The sequence below is a fragment of the Phocoena phocoena genome, chromosome 9 (genome assembly GCF_963924675.1).
Source record: "Phocoena phocoena chromosome 9, mPhoPho1.1, whole genome shotgun sequence".
NCBI classification, from domain to species: domain Eukaryota; kingdom Metazoa; phylum Chordata; class Mammalia; order Artiodactyla; family Phocoenidae; genus Phocoena; species Phocoena phocoena.
Genome location: NC_089227.1, coordinates 105,095,589 through 105,115,019, shown reverse-complemented (window position 1 = coordinate 105,115,019; position 19,431 = coordinate 105,095,589). Strand labels below are relative to the sequence as shown.

At 48.8% G+C, this 19,431-nt stretch overlaps 1 protein-coding gene across 1 annotated transcript in view; it reads left to right on the top strand.

The window, feature by feature from the left end:
- The window catches only part of PTPRN2 (protein tyrosine phosphatase receptor type N2), a 523,279-nt gene that overhangs the window by 444,921 nt on the left and 58,927 nt on the right, over positions 1 to 19,431 (top strand). Inside the window, exon 16 of the mRNA XM_065883635.1 lies at positions 17,203 to 17,350. Within this exon, the coding sequence (XP_065739707.1) occupies positions 17,203 to 17,350 (148 nt within the window). The remainder of the gene's footprint in view (positions 1 to 17,202; positions 17,351 to 19,431) is intronic.

The window sequence follows — 19,431 nt, the reverse complement described above, 5'->3', positions numbered from 1 at the left end:
GCCCTGCCCCTCCCCCTCCCTCAAAGGCTTGAGTGACTTCAGGTCACGTGCCTCCCTCTTCATGTAGATTCCTGGGGATTTCCCTTAATTTTGTGAAAGGCAGACCATGCCATTTACACAGCGTCTCTAGACGTCTTATGGAGGAGGCCCTTCAGTTTACCCGGTTCTTCTTGTCTCCGGGAACGTGAGACTCATCGCGGGCTAAACACAGTGGAGGTGCTGCTACCAGTTAATTTCGTGTCCCCTTGCCAGTCATATCTAAGCCCAACTTCACGTTCTGCATAGTAAAGAAAGACACCTCAAGGTGGGTCCCTGTGATCAGAGAGTGATCAGCCACCTCGTTCAGGCCGGTTCCCACACTTCCCTTTGGTACGTGGGCAAAGGGGTCACCTTGCTTCAGGAAGCGCCCGCGCACCTGTTAGTGCAGCATAAGCTGTCTGGGGATGTGCACTGACAGGCACCTCGGTCAGCGGGCAGGTGGGCAGGTGAGCGGAGCCCGAGTGCTAGGGGCTGGTAGCCATGGAGAGGTTCCAGCGGTGCGTGTTCTGCAGTGATGCTCAAGGCAGCTGTCAGGAGGGGTGGGTACCAGTTCTGTAGCTGGAACGGAAGAGCAAGATGGGTGACAGCTGCTAATCCTCCCGCTTCACCCATCAAACCTGGAGAACTCGTGGGCGTGTAACTTGGGCAGCACACGGTATGCTTGGCAGCTGAACTGGGGAGAGATGAAAAATACATTTGATAGGCTTACCTCTTAACTTTTCACCCTAAAAAGTGAAAATAATTTTTGATAGATCAACTCTTCTCTCTTCTACTTTGAACTCCCCATTTCAAAGCAATTGCGCAAAGAACGCTTGTCAGCCAGCTCCTGGCTGTTGTGGCTGACTGTTGAATCTTCATTTTCCCTTTTTCTTCGCTGTATTTTAGCTATTTCACTGCTGGTTGGAAGGGCTGGGAAAAGAGAGGAGATGGACATCTAGGCTTCCTTCCCTTTTAAGGGTTTTGCTTGGTGAAGAGAAGATAAATTTGTGTGTCTTGTATGAGCTTTTCCTGTTTGGTGCCATTTCTATTCCCCCATTCTCGTCTTATTGCTCACGAGCATGTAGCCTGTTAGTTTTAGGAAATTAAAAACCAAACATTCTACTTCCAAAGGGCACTTTTAGAACGTCTGCAAATATTTTCCAATAATGTGCTGTAGAATCCAGAATTTCCCGTATGGATATGGAAGAGAAAATCCGTGCCTGTGTTGCTGTCCTAGGTAATCTTTACTGCACTCGCTGGAATTCTTTGTTCTTCCTCAAAACTTCATCAGAAAATCATAATGAGTACATCATCGGTACAGAACAGAAAAGGCTGCTGCTAAGAAAAGACCTACTGCTTTGTGGTGCGCGAGATGCTGTCTGTGTGTTGCTAGGCAACCATCCCTCCTCCTTCCTCTTCCTGAAAGGTTTCCCTGTTAAACCGCTGTCGTCATCTTTGGAGTGAAAATTGTCTCCTCTGGGCTTTTTCATGTCAGTTGGGTGATAGTGAAGGTGTTGGGTCTTAGAGAGGGATTCTGCTCTTATAATTGTGACTTGGAATTGGCCGCTAGAATTTTGTAGGTGACCATCTGGTTGGGGAGGCATGGGTGGATGGCCCTTTAAGCACATGGATCTGCTGGTACACACATACAGAAACATTATTCAAAACTGCTTTTCAAGAAGATCTCAAGGAAACACTGCCCAGTGTTTCACTGAACGACAGTGAAAATGTAAATGATTTCTTCATCACTCAACTTCTTGTCTGGGGTGGTTACCCATCAGGTACCACTCCTCCCCCACATGCTAGAGGTAGCAGGGAGGTCGATTTGGAGATTCTTTTGTCTCCTACAGTTTGTTTCTGTACTAGAAGATCTTTGAGGGTTGGCTATCTTAAAACTGCATTATCGTGATTCTTTTTTCCTCTTATTTCCTATCAACTCTGGAATCTAAGGTTGGTTTCGAACTGCATTTTGAACATTAATGGGATTTCTGAATAACTCATGGCTGAAAGGATTTTTCATACGTCAAAAAGACATGATTGAGGTTGGAATCAAATTCTTATTTTCTCATTGAATAAAGACTTTTTATTAATCTATATTAATAAAAATGTGTTTGTAAAACTAATATTTGCAAATTCATTTTTACATACTGTCTAATTTATAAAAAGTAAACAGAAACGTAGCTTTAGCCAGAGAGTTTACTTTTCTAGTTAAACTATTCTGATTTCTCTTCCACATCAAAGTCGCAGAAACATTAACTTTTCTTTGTAAAGGTTAACATTGGCTTCTGCACTAAACCATCTGTGGACGAACTTTGATTATCCAAAGGAGAGAGGATTTAATTATTGTTAAACACAGAGGTTCACAATGGATGAGAAATGCTTTAGGAGAGGTTAATCTAGTCAGAATGATTGGGGTTTATCTCTTCATCTTTCTTGCATTTTCTTCTCAGTTTTCCAGCGTTTTCCGTTTATCTATGAAGATGAGTATATCATTGGTAGGAATAAGACAACTTAATAGTAATTTTTTGTTGGATAAGCAGCTATTTCAGGCGTTTAAAAGGCCATGGATAGACATCTTAAACTGCTAAAAGGCAGAAACTAGTAGAAATATCACAAACTTGAACGAATTTTTCTTTCGACTTGTGTTAATGGAAGTAGCTGCAGCCTGGCAGACTGACGCTTAAAATCACCACATTATCCGTTGTGAGGGGTTTTTTTTTTTTTTTTTTACTGTTTTAGACCAAAAGTACAAGAAGAAGAGAAGCACACAAAAGATATTTGGTAAAGGCAGGTGGTCTGGATGAATAATGTTTCTTTCATTAACATGTTTCCCATATTAACTGTATAATTAACTGTACATAGCCAAGGGAAGCTATGGAAATTGCATTTTGAGATGTATCAAAGCTGCCTTATGCTTCACATTTCCATGCAATTTACCGTTAATGAATCCAGAGATGGGAGCCTCAAATCTATAATTATTACTTACTATTTGAATGACAAGCAAAGAATTTTATCAGCAGAGTTTTAAATGAAATGGGATTAGCCGCTAATGTTGAAATGGTTCATCTTATGAAAATAATTTTGAAGAAAATGTTTTAGTGGAAAGAGAGGTCTGAGGAAAGCATTTGCCATTAAAATAGCCATTTTCCAATACTCCACATGAATCTGTCCACGTTTGACAGCAGGGCGCAAATATTTTTGAAAGCGAATGAATATTTTATAGGCTCCAGAGCTGCTCGTGCATCCCAGGAATAGATTATGCAACATCCCCAAACATCCTGGCGAAGGTGAGAGGGTTGGTAAGGTAGCCGGAGAAAACAGCGAGGCAGAAAAAATACAATATATGAGAGTATTCTGCAAGAAGTTAAAATTTGTTTAATAGCATAGAAGTCTGCCTTTCCCCCTGCTGAGTGCTCGTTCGATTTAAGATTGTAAACAGTAAATATTGTTGAAGAAAACTGTAAAACGAAGCCCTGAGACCCGTTTTTCCAAAAGGGGTTCATTGGCAGGGCCTCCGTGGTTCCATGTCTTTCAAGGTGACCCTGGTGGTCACTCACGCCCACGTGTCCGCCGTGCAGCCTTGGCCTTGGCTCCGGGGCCGGGTCCGAGGCTGCGGGAGCTGAGCCTCTTCTCCAGGCAGGCTTCAGTGGGTGGCGCACCCTTCATCCATCCGGGAAGCGTTTCTTGAGCACCTCGGCCGTGCCAGGCTCTGCACCAGATGCCGGAGAGGCCACGAGGGGTAAAACAACGGGCGCACTGTGAGCGCCTGGAAACGCATCTTACCTTTATTTCTTTGTCCTGGTTTTTCCCACTGAGTTGATGGCAGGGACTAAAATACCCAGTTTATAGCGTCACCCAGTTAGAGCCCGGTGTCCTGTGAACAGGAGAAAAGCAATGTTCAGATCTCCAGAAGCTCTGGAAGGTTGGTCTGGCAGGGACGTCGCTTTTAGGGCCTGGGGCGGATCCCACGCGTGCTCTGGGCTCACGGTCCTGCTGGAGCCCCACGCAGGCTGGAGAGAGCAGCTGGGCGCGAGCTCCGGGTGGTTCTCTGGGAGCGCTGGGCTCCCTCCCACGCAGCACCCAAGGGGAGCGAGCAGCAGATGACACTGTACAGGTGTGCGCTCTTGTCGTGTCTTAAAAGTCCTCGTTTTCTCAAACCTAGGAACATCTTGGTTTCATCTGAATATGTCTGAACGCGCTGGGCCTATGTTACTCCAATGTGCGACTCTCTCAGAGGCTGTTTTTGTGTCATCTGGGAACCAGTCCACGATTGCTGTGGGAATTGAATACGTGGAACCCAGGTGATCTGGAAGAGCTGATCAGTATTTCCCACCCACCGGGGAGAATTTGCTCCCAGGACTGTGACTGGTTACTTCGTGCTTCTGACGTGGCTGTGTTTGTGTTTGGAGATGCACACATGCTCGCACACCTCTGTATTTCAATAGTTGCCTTATTTGTCTAAGTAGATCTAAATATTCCACATTGCTTTAGTTGTTCGCTTGATTTTACGCGTTAAGTTTGGGTTAAGCTATTGGCTGGCAGTTTTCTGTGGTACTTTGGGCAAACTGATCTTCAATGAGATTTTGTAGAACAGCTAAGATAAAAACTAGTCTCATCAAATATCTGAACATTTCATCCAGGTAACAAAGCATGAAGATTGTGAGAAATATCAGAGTTGTTGATGGAATTTTCAGATTTCTACCCAGATTTTTGACTTCTGGTGAATTTAAGCTGCGACCTTGTTTCTGAGATGAAACCTTTCCTCATTGTGCTTGTGTGAGGGGTCGGGGGTTTAGACAATTGCTAAGTTTGCAGACGTTTAGGAGGATAAGGAATCAGGCTGGATAACGAAACGCGCAGGATCTGTATTAAACCGACTCAAATCCTCTAATTTGCTCCGTTAGTAAATCCTCGCAGTTCTGCCTGCACCGTTGTCCCCCAAGTCCCAGGCCCTGAGCTCCCTTGCGGGAACGTCCAGCTGGCGTCCTCGGTCCCTGCCCGGAGCTGGCGTGACCTTTTCAAAGCGTCTTTATCGTCACGTGCCTCTTCTGCGTGAAGCTCCCCGCGGGCTTCACGTTGCTCTTGAAATAAGCCTCAGACCCCTTCCTGTATGAAAGCCGCCCCGGCTTTCAAGCTCCCTTGGCCCCGGCCACCCTGGCCTCCTCTCTGATTCAGAACTGCTGGACCCATTCCCCCCCAGGACCCTCTCTCTCCTGGAACACACCCACCGTCCTCTGCGCCTCCGGCCCTTCCCATCTCTCAGGAGGGACCTCCCTTCCTGGACTCCTCAACCACCCTCCACCCCAGTCGCCTTTACATTGTTGTTTTACATCCTCTTACCACTTACCGTTGTCTGAAGTTACCTTTCTAAATTCTGTGTAGCTACTGGTATGTGGTCTGTTCTCCAGCCAAAGCACCAGGCCCATGAGGACAGTGTTTCCGACCAGCTGCCTGCTGGATCCTCAGAACATACGACATCCCCAGCTCATCTGACATGCTTTTGATGAAGTTAGTTGAATGAACAAATAAATGGCCAAACCCACCAACAAATGAGCGGGAGCCTGAAATAACACTGCAACTCTTAACTCTCTCTTCCACAATTAGAGGCGGAATCCTGGTTTCACTCATAATGCCAGGCAAACCTCTTTTGTCTTCAGTTTAAATACAAATAGCTGTACATTTATGGAAATAGGGTATAAGTCTCTTAATTATTTTCCATTGCTTATAAGTATTTACCTTTATATTTTGCCTATGTTCATATAACCTTAATTTTTAAGATGTTAAATGATATAATAAGGTTCATCAAATTGCTCATTTAAAATTCTTTGAGCTTCTTGAAAATGACAGCCCGAAAGTACGAAGTGAAGTTATCGTTGTCGTTACTATTCTCACGTGGCTTCTCTCTCAGCATTTCTGCAGAAGACCTTTGTCGCCCTCTCCTATGCACACACCCGAAATTATATCGCACTGAAGTACCCAGCATGAAACAAACTCTCAGTAGTATAAAAGAACGAGCCTTTCCCTTATTTAGGAAGAGGAGGTGGTAAGGACAAAGTTGCTTATTTTGTAAAGTTTACTAATTAGAACATTTCTGGAACAGAATGTGTCCATTCTTAACACTTTCCACCAGGGTTTCAGTTGTGAGTCTTCATAAAATTGTGATTTTCCTTTTCCATAAATCTATAAATTAAGTCGAGTGCCGGTCACAAAGAGATTTGATGAGCACGTGATTCAGTGCACGAGGGCCTTTGAGAGCATCTCTCACAGGCACAGCCCTCCATGGAGACGACCTGGAGGGTAGGCTCAGGGGTTCCTGACCCCAGGAAACACCCTGCAGGTCATACAGAAAACTGTCTCTTACAATCGGCATGCTTTCTCACAGTCTGGACTCTTCTAGATTTAGAATACCAAAACTCAAAATTATTATAATAAAAATATAGTAATTGAAGATTCCAATTAGTTAAGCTCTAAAAAATAGAGATTTAACTAGTTTTCATGTCCTCTTAACTCACTGCTTTGCGAGGAGTTGCCTTTTCCTTCTCTTCACTCTTCCAAAAGCACGTGGGGTGCATGCACCCCGTCTCAGTGCCACATAGGAGCAAGGAACTTGTTCTCGGGGAAACTGTCCCAGCAGTGCTTTGTAAAAACACGTGGTATTCTCTGAGGCAGGGGTCCCCAACCCGTGGGCCACAGACCAGTACCAGTCTGTGGCTGGTCAGGGACTGGGGCCGCACAGCAGGAGGTGAGCGGCGGGCAAGTGAGTGAAGCTTCATCTGTATTTACAGCCGCTCCGCATGGCTCGCGTGACCACCTGAGCTCCACCTGCTGTCAGATCAGCGGCGGCACTAGATTCGCATGGGAGCGTGGACCCTACTGTGAACTGTGTGCGAGGCATCTAGGCTGTGCGCTCCTCATGAGAAGCCAGTGCGTGACGATCTGAGGTGGAGCTGAGGTGGTGACGCTGGCACTGGGGGGCGGCAAAGGCAGATCATCGTCAGCAGAGAGGTTTGACTGCGCAGAGACCATAAGAAATCACCTGCTTGCAGACTCGTATCCAAACCCTATCCGTGAGTGGCAAGTGAAAACAAGCTCAGGGCTCCCACAGATTCTGCATTAAGGTGAGTGGTATAATTCTTTCATTGTATGCTACAATGTACTAATACTAGAAATAAAACGCACAAAGAATGTTATGCCCCGAGCCCCACCCGTGGAAAAACTGTCTTCCACGACACTGGCCCCTGGTGCCAAAAAGGCTGGGGACCGCTGCTTTAAAGCTTTCATTTGTTTTCTTAGCTCTTCCACAGATTTTATTTTTCAACTAGAAAAAGGATTTTAAACAAAACAAGATAATCCACGGTTCACAGCCTCCAAACCAACGCAGCGTATCCTGTTTCTCCTTCTATGCGGCTTCTCTGTCCTGGGGTTTTCCTGCCCACTGTCTCCACCTAAAATGAGTGTTAAGTTGGGGACTTACTCTTAAAGACTTTGCATTTGGAAGCATATGAACTTTTCTCTACTATTTTAACAATTCAAAATCTCTATCACCGCACAGCCTGCTTGGTTACCACCCAAAGAACGGGAGCACGTTTCTAAGTCACACTGAGGCAGCGTGAGAACAGTTTTCAGGGGTCGCTGGGCCTGCAAAGATCCTAGGCGGTCTTCAAAACAGCTCAGCTTGAGAAACAGCTTTCGGGGAAGGATTTGGAAGAAACGCCATTGATTCCCGTTTATCAGTGAAGCCAATTCTGCTGCCCACGCCCGGTGCTTTTGCTGGTCAATTTCATCTGTTTTTAACCACGTCCCAATTCACTAGGATAAAGGAAGCGAATTGCCCACTGCAGGTTCACGTGGGAGTGTTTCCTCCTCAAAAACAAATTTCCACGGAGGTGATAACCTAAAATGTAATAAAAAGAGAAAAGACCGCGTGAATGGTCTTTCATTTATTCTTTCTAATTCCTTTGCTCCCGTTCGTACTCCTTGAGGCTTAGTACACATGACCCAGAGGCTGGATTCCAAACAGTGCTGACTTTTCGCAAGTGACCCCCACGCTGCCAACGCAGGACCGTGCGCTGAGCTGGCCTGGTCTGGGTCTGCGTGTTTTCCTTTTTTTTTTTTTTTTTTTTTTTGCGTTACGCGGGCCTCTCACTGTTGTGGCCTCTCCCGTTGCGGAGCACAGGCTCCGGACGCGCAGGCTCAGCGGCCATGGCTCACGGGCCCAGCCACTCTGCGGCATGTGGGATCCTCCCGGACCGGGGCTCGAACCCGTGTCCCCTGCATCGGCAGGCGGACTCTCGACCACTGCGCCACCAGGGAAGCCCTCCTTTTTTTTTTTTTTTAATATGATGTGTGCATAGCTGCTCTGCATCTTAAGTTCCTCGTTTGAAGGCGATAAAGCAGTGCGTGTTTAACTAACTATCCGGTGCGACCAGGAGCCCCACGACAGGTGAGACGTTGGGCAGCTTGGGCAGGTGTGAGAACAGAGGGTGAGTCACCGGGTGCGGAGCTTCACTTGTTATTTTTATTGCAGTCAGATGGTATTTCGAATACAATTGTATGGTTTGTGATTCCATTTCAAGCAAATCTTTCCTAAGCTGAGAAAAAGCAAAACTACCCTCTGATCATTTAACCGTATCTGTCCTTCCTTGAGCTTGAACGGACTACTTTGAATTTCTAATTCCAAATACCTTAGCAGCAATCTATAGACGACCAAAATACCTTCTTCATCAAGCAGTTTGCTCTTCCCGCGTCTCTGTGTCCGTATGTACTAAGCCCAGACAATTAACCCCATCTAATTTCTCCTTTCATCTTTTCATATTTTTTGCTTGGAATTTAAATGTCTTACTTTTGGCATTCAAACATGTAGCATAAACATTTCCCTTCAATGTATTAATGAAGACGGGTGACAATGATTATTTTTAAAGGAAAAAAGGTCATCGTCTCCCCAGATGGCAGCAGTCAGCTTACTGCTGCTTTTAAAAGCACTCATCTAACCCTGCCTGACTTCACAGCACCAGCCTATGGTCCCCTCACAAGGAAAGGGAACGTACATGGCTGTACTCTTACTCCAGCAAAAGGTCTGATTGTTGTAATAGGCACCCAAACCGAGAAGGGAAGAGAGACAACGCTTTCCTAATAATAATTGGATCTTCCAAAAACCCACCTTCCTTTACTACACCTGCTCCTCAGAGGAAGAAGCTTGTTTCTGGCAGCATCATTGTGAAATGAACTTTCACTGGGACAGTTTCTACTTGTTTCACGTCTGAAGACTCACAAAGCAATAGAAGTCTCCCAAGATCTGTGCGGACACGGTTTGATGCTGACATTGCTGGTTTCCAACTGTATTGATCAGTGCGACACGGTGCCAACTGGATCTTAGTTTGCTTGTTTTCAGCAATGGTCCACCATCCTTATGAGTTCTAGTATTTTGTGTTAAAAGGTTATTTTCATTATTCTCTTTAATAAGTCCTCTTGCCCCTCCCAGTATGTCACCCTCTCATTGCTAGCGGTAAGAGATGCCAGAATACGTCATTTCTGTGCCTTTTAACAGAGCGAAAACCGTGTTGTCCACCCGGGCTCTCGCGGCCACCCCCAAGTGGGTTTGGTTGAGCACTTTGGCAGCCGGGATCCCAGCTCTGCGGGCTGGATTCAGACGGACTTGCACAGCTCTCCAGACCCATCCTCCCACCATTCGGAGGCGGACAGCAGCACGCCTGTCCTGCACCACGGAGGCGGCCAGGGGGGCCGCGGAGCCAGGTGCCCTCAGCTGTTCTTAGAGCAACCATGGCCCAAAGCCCTTGTTACATGTGGTGAAATAGAAGATTTTAGTAAGTGGGATTCTTTCCTTGTGACCCTGAAAACTGATCCTTGATGCTGACGCTGGTAAAATGGTGCCTGTGAAACAGTCCAGATCCCGACATGATCTGAGGTGCCGGGGCAGAGCCCCGCACGGCATCACAAGTGCTTTCCACACTAGAAATCAGCAGCTCAGCTTCACGTCCATCATCTCCTAAACTGGCATTTCCAGTGACTCCTCGAGACTGGTCAGGAAACGCCTCCCTCTTAAACCAGCGATGAGAAGCACGTAGAAGGGACGAGCTCCAGGGCCGGATCCACGAGATCCACGCGGTGAGGAAACTGCGGGCTTGTTAGAAGGACCACGGTCCCTTGTGGATCAGAAGCGGTGTTGAAACCACGAACTATGTACTTAGTGGCATTGCTTCTCATCGCTTTAATAGTATCCAGCAAGGCTGACCACACCGACAACAGCGTCTGTCCGTGGTGACGCCCCTCGAGTTCTACACTCAAGCTGCGGTCGGCGGCTGCTAGTTGTGGAGACTTAACGTATCATATTTCATTCGATAATGGTAAATGTCCCCAGAACCGTGTAGTCACAGAATATAGAAGAGACATTAAGAGATTTTCTAATGAGAATCACCATCCCTTCCATCTGTGTGTACTTTATAGTTACAAAGTAGAGTTGATATATTAACTCAGTCAAGCGCCAGAACCACCTTAGAAATACGTACTATGATTCCCGGTTTCATGTAGCAGTAAATTAAGGGTCAGTGAGGTTAGACGGTTTGCCCGAAAAGTCGTTGTGTGGGGACCAAACCTCTTTGTTTATCACATCGTTAAGTCTTTCAACGTCAAGCCGAATGCCTTCTCCATTTTATTAGGGTTGCCTTCCTATCGGAAAAGCTCCCTTAGGCATTCACAGAGACTCTGTGAGTGACGGGTAAAATTAATCTCCCAAAGATACAAAGTGATCCTGTGATTAACAAAACCCTATTATGCTCCATAACCCAAATGCTCCGTATTCCTAGGAATTGCTTTCTTGACCTGAAGATGCTGACAGTTTGATCAGAAGACAGTGCAGAATATATTTGAGTGATAATAACAATTGTGGACACAAGTCTCCACCTTATAATGGCAGGAACACTTTTGTTCCACAAGTTTTGGGGTTCTGTGTAAAATGATTCCAGTAAACGTGGAAGCCAGTGGTTTGTTCAACACGCGAGAGCATTTCCTGAAAAGTCATCAGGTGGCACGTGGTCCCCCTGCCCCAGAAACTCTTGGTCATTTTCCTACCCAAACGGTCGAATTGTGTGGGCTAGAAAAGGGGCTGTGAGCTGTGCAGTTGGAAGGATGAAGTCGGAAGTGAGAGGCAGATTAAAGAGGAAAACCTTAGACGGAGCCAACAGCTCATGAAATGGGTCTTGTGAAAAGCTGACGCCATCCTCAAGGAGCAAGAGACTCAGAAGAAATGCAGGTCCACCTTCAGCCTGTTGGAAATGATGATGTTGTGTGGTCGGGGGTCACGAGGTCAGCGTCAGCCGGTTCGGCTACAAACTTGGAAAACCCATAGTCTGAAACCTCGGGATATGGGGATTATCTTTATGCAAGTACATCAAACCTAGGCCCTTGAAAAGTATCACAAATTCAAGAAGGTTTTAGAAACCTTTGCACTCAGGGCTCATCTGGAATTAGCTCGAGTGAAATTCCCCTGACAGGCTCCAGGAGTATGGAAACACAACGCTGTGTCCTTCCAGCCAAGAACCCTTGCAGTCCCCACCCCTGTCACCCAAAATCTAGCTGAGTGTAGCGAGTAACTCTTCCACATTAAAGACTTACTTACTTCCAAACGTTCTTCAAGAACCGGGGTAGCTGTCACAACTCATCTGTATAAGCTCTTCAACTTGAACCAACTGGTGCTCAGCCCTGACTCCACTTGACAGAGGTCTTCTGCATGGACATGGCAGGGGATCCCCTTCACCTGGCTGGCCCCCCGCTACAGTGCTGGTGATTCGTCGTGCTCTGCTCTGTGTATCCCAGAGCTTCCTCTGTGCAGGCTGATGACGTTGGTGTAAGACGGGTCCCTCACCCCCAGGAGCTCACGGCCCATGGGGAAGACAGGCTCCATACGCTAGTAACAGTGCATGGAACGTCCCCAGTGAGGGCCACTCGTTGAGGGCACAGGAGTCCACAGAAGCATCTCAGGGAGACAGCGCCAGACCTGGACGCTGAGGATGGTTAAGATCAAAAAGGAGGAGAGTCTGGGAGAAGCGCTTTCTGACCTGGGGCTCCTTCTCCAGATCTGTGAGACCGCCGCGACCTTGGGGCTGTCACTGGAACGTCAGGACTTGGAGCCACCCGTCGACATGAACTGTGAAGCTGTTTGTTGGCTAACTCAGAAAGGAAGAAAGCAGCAGGAAGTATTTAATGAAACATTCCGAAGTCCTTTGGTACTTTTGGGGACAGTTCTTCCAAGTTTCAGAAGATTCAGTGGCCAACTTTTTGGCATGCCAGCCATCAATATACAATTTTTATCTGGAGCACAAATTTCTTACAGAATTTTCCAGGCTATGATCAGTCATTCAACACATATTGACTGTGTGCTAAGTGCATGTGACACGGGCCCCACCCTGAGCAAGTGATCTCATGAGAGGAGGGAGGGCCTGGTGCCCACAAAGCCAACTGGGATCCACGTGACGGAAATGCAGTTTTTAAACTAGTGTCTGAGGCGGGGGCGGGTTGTAGGAAAGCAAGATGAGAGAAGGCGGTGATGGGCGCGAAGGAGGAGGACGCATCCGTACTGACCTGGACTTCTGGGTAGATTCATGACAGAACAATCGGCATGAAGAAAGCGTCCAGAATGATGGTGACGGGGGAGGCTTCAAACAGTGGGACGTGTTCTTATTGGGACGGAGTCGCAGGTTAGTAAAGTGAAGTCTGGACAAAGGACAATGCTATCTGGGCACCATTGGTGGCTTTTGAAGCAGGTGGTATTGTGACCAGAAATGCCAGCCTGTGAAGGAACCAGAAAGGGGATGTGAGGGAGGATGGAGGAGGAGGCCACGGCGGCAGGAGGACACCAGCAGTTCTGTGTCTATAAGACCCTCATCTCAGCATCTTTTCAACTTAAATAAGAAAAATCTATAATACTGATGTCGTCCAAAGCTTAAGCAATGGTTGTCAGAACAGAAAACAAGCAGCTCACACATGTGCCAGAAATGGTGGAGTTTATCCCAGGCCTTACTGTTTAGCTCCAGGTGGAGACGTTATCAGCAGCTTCTGTTTTCATTCTGCTTTCCTTCATTTTCTACATGTGCTATTTATGGAATAAAAAGTTAGTTGTGGGCTTCCCTGGTGGCGCAGTGGTTGAGAGTCCGCCTGCCGATGCAGGGGACGCGGGTTCGTGCCCCGGTCTGGGAGGATCCCACATGCCGCGGAGCGGCTGGGCCCGTGAGCCATGGCCGCTGAGCCTGCGCGTCCGGAGCCTGTCCTCCGCAATGGGAGAGGCCACAACAGTGAGAGGCCCGCGTAACGCATAAAAAAAAAAAAATAAAAAAAAAAAGTTAGTTGTTTTTTTAAACTAAGCCCTCCTCCCATTCCTACCACACACACACACACACACACACACACGTTAAATGAAAGTATTTTAAATGTCAACTTTTAGCACACCTACAGTCTGGGGGAAGAACGTGCATCGCGTTTAAATTTCATGTTAACTTACCTAATTATTCCAGGCGGTGATGGTGTCTGGGGAGGATCGCTACACCTGTTCTCACATCCTTGAAGAGAAGGGGCCTCGTAGTATTGAGCTACGGTGGCAGGTTTTGTATTTGTATAAAACACGTTAGTTTACTACCAAGGCCTAGCTTCCTGACTGACAACATGAAACATACCCTCATGTCTCAGAAGAAAAACATCTAATCCACAAACATGAAGAGCAAAAGCTCCTCAGACGTGGATGGGAGTCATGTCCATTGAATAGGAATGATGTTTTGTAAAAATACTAATAGGAAAACAAAGAATAGGTCAAATTGAAATGACTGGAGCAGGGCAAACACAGACTATTGTAGTAATACATGCTGAAAGGATGAAAACTTTATCTCAGTTTTAATGTAATCAAGTGTATCTTTAGACGAGTTCATTCTCAATGAAACAAAGTAATAACGTTCATAACTACTGTTTCCTCCCTGTGTCACTCAAGCTTGCTTACTACAGTCCCAGTTTATACTCCTTGCCGTAAGTTTAGAAATTCAAGTGAACTTGCCGTGTGATTTCACTTTCCATAGTTAAGATAAATGTGAAAATTCACACAGCTGCCGTTTACAGGAATTAAGATAATATCCGATGCCCCTTTTGCAGGCAACATTTGAGACCTGATTAAACCTGCCAAGGTTTATCATTTTAGAATCCATCACATTTTATTGAAAGAAGCTCATTCATTCACGATGGATTTTGTGAACAGAGTATTTTCCAAAGAAAAGTGAGGATCCCAAATCGTTTTGCCAGAAACAGTTTTACATCCTTTTTTTTTTTTTTTTTTTTTTTTTTTTTTTTTTTTTTTTTGTCGGTACGCAGGCCTCTCACTGTTGTGGCCTCTCCCGTTGCGGAGCACAGGCTCCGGACGCGCAGGCTCAGCGGCCATGGCTCACGGGCCCAGCCGCTCCGCGGCATGTGGGATCTTCCCGGACCGGGGCACGAACCCGCGTCCCCTGCATCGGCAGGCGGACTCTCAACCACTGCGCCACCAGGGAAGCCCTTACATCCATTTTTAAGACCGTACATTAACAAGTCTTGGGGAAAGTAACCACAGAAGCACTGAGACTGTACACTTTACCCAGAACTACCCCTCCTTCCCGGGGACCCCCGCACACACCGTATTTTAAGCTAGATAATAAGCCAGTTGGTATTTCCCCAAACTTAAGTGTCATCCTTATTAGGGTAACTTTGGTACAAGAAATATGTATCTGATATTCCATAATGATTGTCCCAAAAGAAAGCATTCTGTGTTTACATTTTCTAGATTGTGCCCTTAAGTTTGCTTCTTCCCGATCCAAAGAAACCTGTGAGCTATGTGGGCACCAGGGGCTGGCAGTGGCCGGGCACTTAGAACTGCTACGATGTTTCTGTTCCCGATGAGGGTGAGCTTCTCAGGTTCACAGTCTGTCCCTGAAAAGGGGTTCATGGTCACAGTTCTCGGTCTTCTGCATAAAAGACCATCTGCTGGTTCCCTAAGCGGCTGGAGCAGGGGGCTGAGGGATATGTGACCGTCACCCAGGGCCCCGTCGCTGGCCCTCCCGGAGCCATACCTGCCAGGGGGGCCCTCAGCTGCTGGGCCAGGCGGCCCCGAGGGTGACTTCTCCCCTGGAACATCGCCCACCAGGCACCCGGCTTCCGAGCTCTGGTTCAGCTCACGCACATTGATACACACACCAGTCAGACCAACATGGACTAGAGTCGGTGTTTGTTGAATGAATAATACAAGACAGTTCAAGTCGCTGTAGTCAACATTTCCCTGAGAAGTGTGGGACCCCAGCACGACTGTCTGGTGGAGTGTCCTTCCTTTTCTCATGCCTCTCTGTCCCCTGGAGTGGGTGCCGATGAGCCAGGGCGGCCAAGAGCAGTGGGGGGGGATGATCCGAGCCGGGTGGCCAGCTGGAGTGAGTGGGCGAGGGGGCTGATGGAGGGGTCGGGGTGACGTGGGACAGGTGTAAGCTTTGGCCGGACATCGGGGTGTCTGACCACTGGAGACCTGGCCTCGCGTGTGCGTGTGTGTTTCATTTTGCCGTGCGGGCATATTTGAAGACCCACAAGCAAGATGTTAGAGGATGGGACCGCTCTTTCCTTTGGGCGCAATAAAGCCACCCGGGTTGGTCCTTTGAAATGCTCTTCCTTAAAATCATGGTCATTTCTGGACTGAACAGATCAATAAGGTGAGTAGGCAGGACGGGCTTGGGAGTCTTTGTGGAGGGAACGTTCTGGAGGCCTTTGTTTCCCCATCCAGTTCTCCTAGTATCGCTGCCAACAGACAAGTGACAAATTATGATCAGAGCAGCTGTGGGTCAAATACTCGGTTTGTCGTCTTTGTTTTTTAACACCGCCAGCCATGCGACGCTGCACACATCAGAGCGGCCCAGTGTCTTAAATGCCGCACCCCCGGTGGGTTCAGAAAAGCCAGCCAGTTTCAAGAAAAATGACTTCTGTGCCAACAGAAACGGGAGCGGGGGCAGCCCTAGTGAAGGCCCCGTCTGAGCTCCCTACCCTCGAATGTGTGGCGAGTGGCAGGACTGTCGTTACCGCTGGTGACACCTGTGCTCCCTCCATGCACGGGGGCCTGGGCGCATAGGCAGCCCTCATCTGGGGACTAAACGGCAGCCATGGTGCCGGGCAGGGTCCACCCCCGCCCCCCCAGGCTGTCGCCACCGGGACCCCTGGCTGAGCGCCTGGCCCAGGCTCTGGAGGATCTTGGGAGGGTGTTGTTTCCGTTTCTGTCCAAGAGAAACCACTTGGACACGATTTTGCTTGGATTCATACAAGAGTTTTCAAACAGTGTGTTCCGTAGTTCTCACTGAAACTATTTCAGACAATTATTGCATCATAGTATCTGCTGGTAAGCAGTGGTTCTCTGAGATGGGGAAAAAGAAATGAGACTGAGTGCAGAGCATGACAACGGAGATGCTTTCTCAGACTGGAGTTACTGACAAACACGTTTCTGTTGGCCCTGTTTTTTAACCCAGCTCCAGCTCGCTTCCTCCGTGTAGCACGGTGGTAGCTTCTTCGTGTATCTGAGCACGTTCCTTCTTTGACGCAGAGAGCAGGGTCCTCCTGTGCGTGTCTCCAAGCACAGAGGCAGACCCGGCTCCCAAACCTCCCTCACTCCTGACCTCAGAGCCTGGATGCCCAGCCAGACATTCAGGGCCCCTGGGCTCTCTCTGTCCCCAGCCGCACCGGACACACCTGCACGCGTGCCTGCCCCTCCCCCGCACCGTGTTAAACCTCTTCCCACAGAGTGCGGCGCCATAAGCCTCCCTGACTGCGCCCATCCCGTGACCTCGCTCCTGGCTGGACACACATCCCACCTCTGGGCTGGCGCATCAGACCTGGTCTGCGGTGTGTGCGTCTGTTTTCACGGTCGCTGGGTGTTCTCACCGCCCCCCTTGGCACCGCGGCAAACGCAGCTTGACCACCTTTAAACCAACCACCAAAGCACGGGGCAGCCTTTGCCGCACCCCCTGCGTCTGGTTAGCCCTCGGCCCTGCACCAGGCCCCGAGCCAGCCCTACCCCCCTCCAGCAGGGGAACTGTGGGCTGCATCCCACGGGCCGCCCGGCGTCCCGTCACCGCCAGGGGCCCGCGCCCTCCCGGCTGGCGCTCCTGACTCTCGTTCTCCCTCCAGGCCTACATGGAGGACCACCTGAAGAACAAGAACCGCCTGGAGAAGGAGTGGGAGGCTCTGTGTGCCTACCAGGCCGAGCCCGACAGCTCGCTCGTGGCCCAGAGGGAGGAGAACGTGACCAAGAACCGCTGCCCCGCAGTGCTCACCTGTACGTACCGCCGGGGCTCTGGCCGGGAGGGCGGCCGGTGGCGGTGGGGATGGGCCGCCCCCGCCCCCCGGGATTTCCCGCTGCGCTCGCGCGGCTGCAGCGCCCTCCCCTCCTGCCCGTCTGCCCTCTCTGCCAGCAAACGTCCTCTCACTTCATTTTTTTTTTTATTTTATTGAAGTGTAGTTGATTTACAATGTCATGTTAGTTTCAGATGTACAGCAAAGTGATTTAGTTATACATGGATAGATAGATAAGTAGATGGGTGGCTAGATAGATGATACATAGATAATAGATGGATGAGAGATAGATGAGAGATAGGTGATAGATAGATAGATGAGAGATGATAGATGGATGATAGATAGATGATAGATAGATATTCTTTTTCAGATTCTTTTCCCTTATAGGTTATTGCAAAATACTGAGCAGAGCTCCCTGTGCTGTACAGCAGGTCCTTGTGGGTGATCTATTTTATATATGGCAGTGTGTACATGTCAATCCCATGCTCCTAATTTATCCCCCCACCTTCCCCTCTGGTAAGCATAAGTGTGTTTTCTGTATCTGTGGGTCTGCTTCTGTCTTGTAAATAAGTTCATTTGTGTCGTATATTAGATTCCACATGTAAGTGACGTCATGTGGCGTTTGTGTCATATTTTAGGTTCCACGTGTAAGTGACGTCATGTGGCGTTTCTTTCTCTGTTTGAGCTACTTCACTTAGTATGATGTTGTCTGGGTCCATCCATTCGTCTCACGTAAAGGGCAGGGAGACCACCACCCTCTGAGCCTGCCCCCGACACCAGCCTCGAAACACAGAGCCGTTTCTTCCTTTCGGCCTCGCGGCCGAGTCCTGGAGCCACGGGTGGGACACAGAGATTCCAGCGAGCACTTGCTGTTGCCCTGGGATTCGAGGCTCGTTTCTGAACCCTTGGGGCCTCATCCTCACCTGTACTTGGCCTCACACCATCGTCCTTGAACACTCAGGGCCATGAGGAGTTGACAGGCAGTCACGTGGGCCGGGCAGGCTGTGGGCACAGCAGGAGCAGACACAGGTGCCCCAGCAGACTTCAGCCCGACAGTGTGTCACCAGGAGTCACTGCCAGGAGACGGGGACACAGGAAGGTACCAGCCCTGCAGTCTCACACTGCGTGAGGTGACAAGCGACCTACAGGCGCGGAGGCCCACGGATGACTAAAGGAGGGGCGGGCCAAGTCTGCGTCTTCCCACCCACCTGCACCTCCTCTCCTCCTGTCACTTTACTAGAGACACCAGCCTCCTGTGTCCTAGCAGGTTCCAGGCCGTTCTGGGCTGTGGTTGCTACACATCCCCCTGCAGGCGGAGGGGATCTGAGGAGTGTCTGTGACCAAAGTGTCTGACGTAAATGCCGACTGCACGAGTGACTGTCTTGGTAACGGAAGACGGGAGAGATGCATGCAAACCTCACACATGGCAGGAGGAACTTCGTGGGCTGACTTTTCGAGGGCTCAGCAGAGCCACACTGGGTCTCACAGGCAAGACCAGACCCCTCGCAGGGAAGCACGCCTGGGGTCACAAGCCCCGTCCCAGCCTTGTGGAGCCAGTGGGGGACCAGCCTGGCACCACCCAAAGGCGCGGCCGGGCTGCCATCTCAACGCCCCCCGGCCTGGGAGACACAGCAGCAATGTTCTGTCTCGTAGTAAGTGGCAGCGACTCCATGCCTGCTCACGGGACAGCGAGAGCAAAGACACACACCTGGGCTGCTCCAGACCCCAGCCTGGGAATTACACACCTTTGTAAAATCTTAATACGCTGCTTCTGGGTTTTTTCTAACTGTTTAGTCAGTGTTCAGACTAGTTCTGTGATGTCTGAGGGCCTTTTCCCTAAAGAGCTCTAAAAATAGGAGCTGTTGCGATTTACAAGTTTTATGTTTAGAAGAAAAGACAGTAACTGACACATATTTATTAAGCACCTACTTGTGGCAAGAGCTGCTGACAGACGCTGGGTCACCCAGTCAACCAAGCTTGGCCACTGTCCTCAGAGAGGATCCAGGTTAGGGGGTGCTACACCCTAAATAATGAGGTGTTGGGGGCAGACCGTCAGCCTGGATC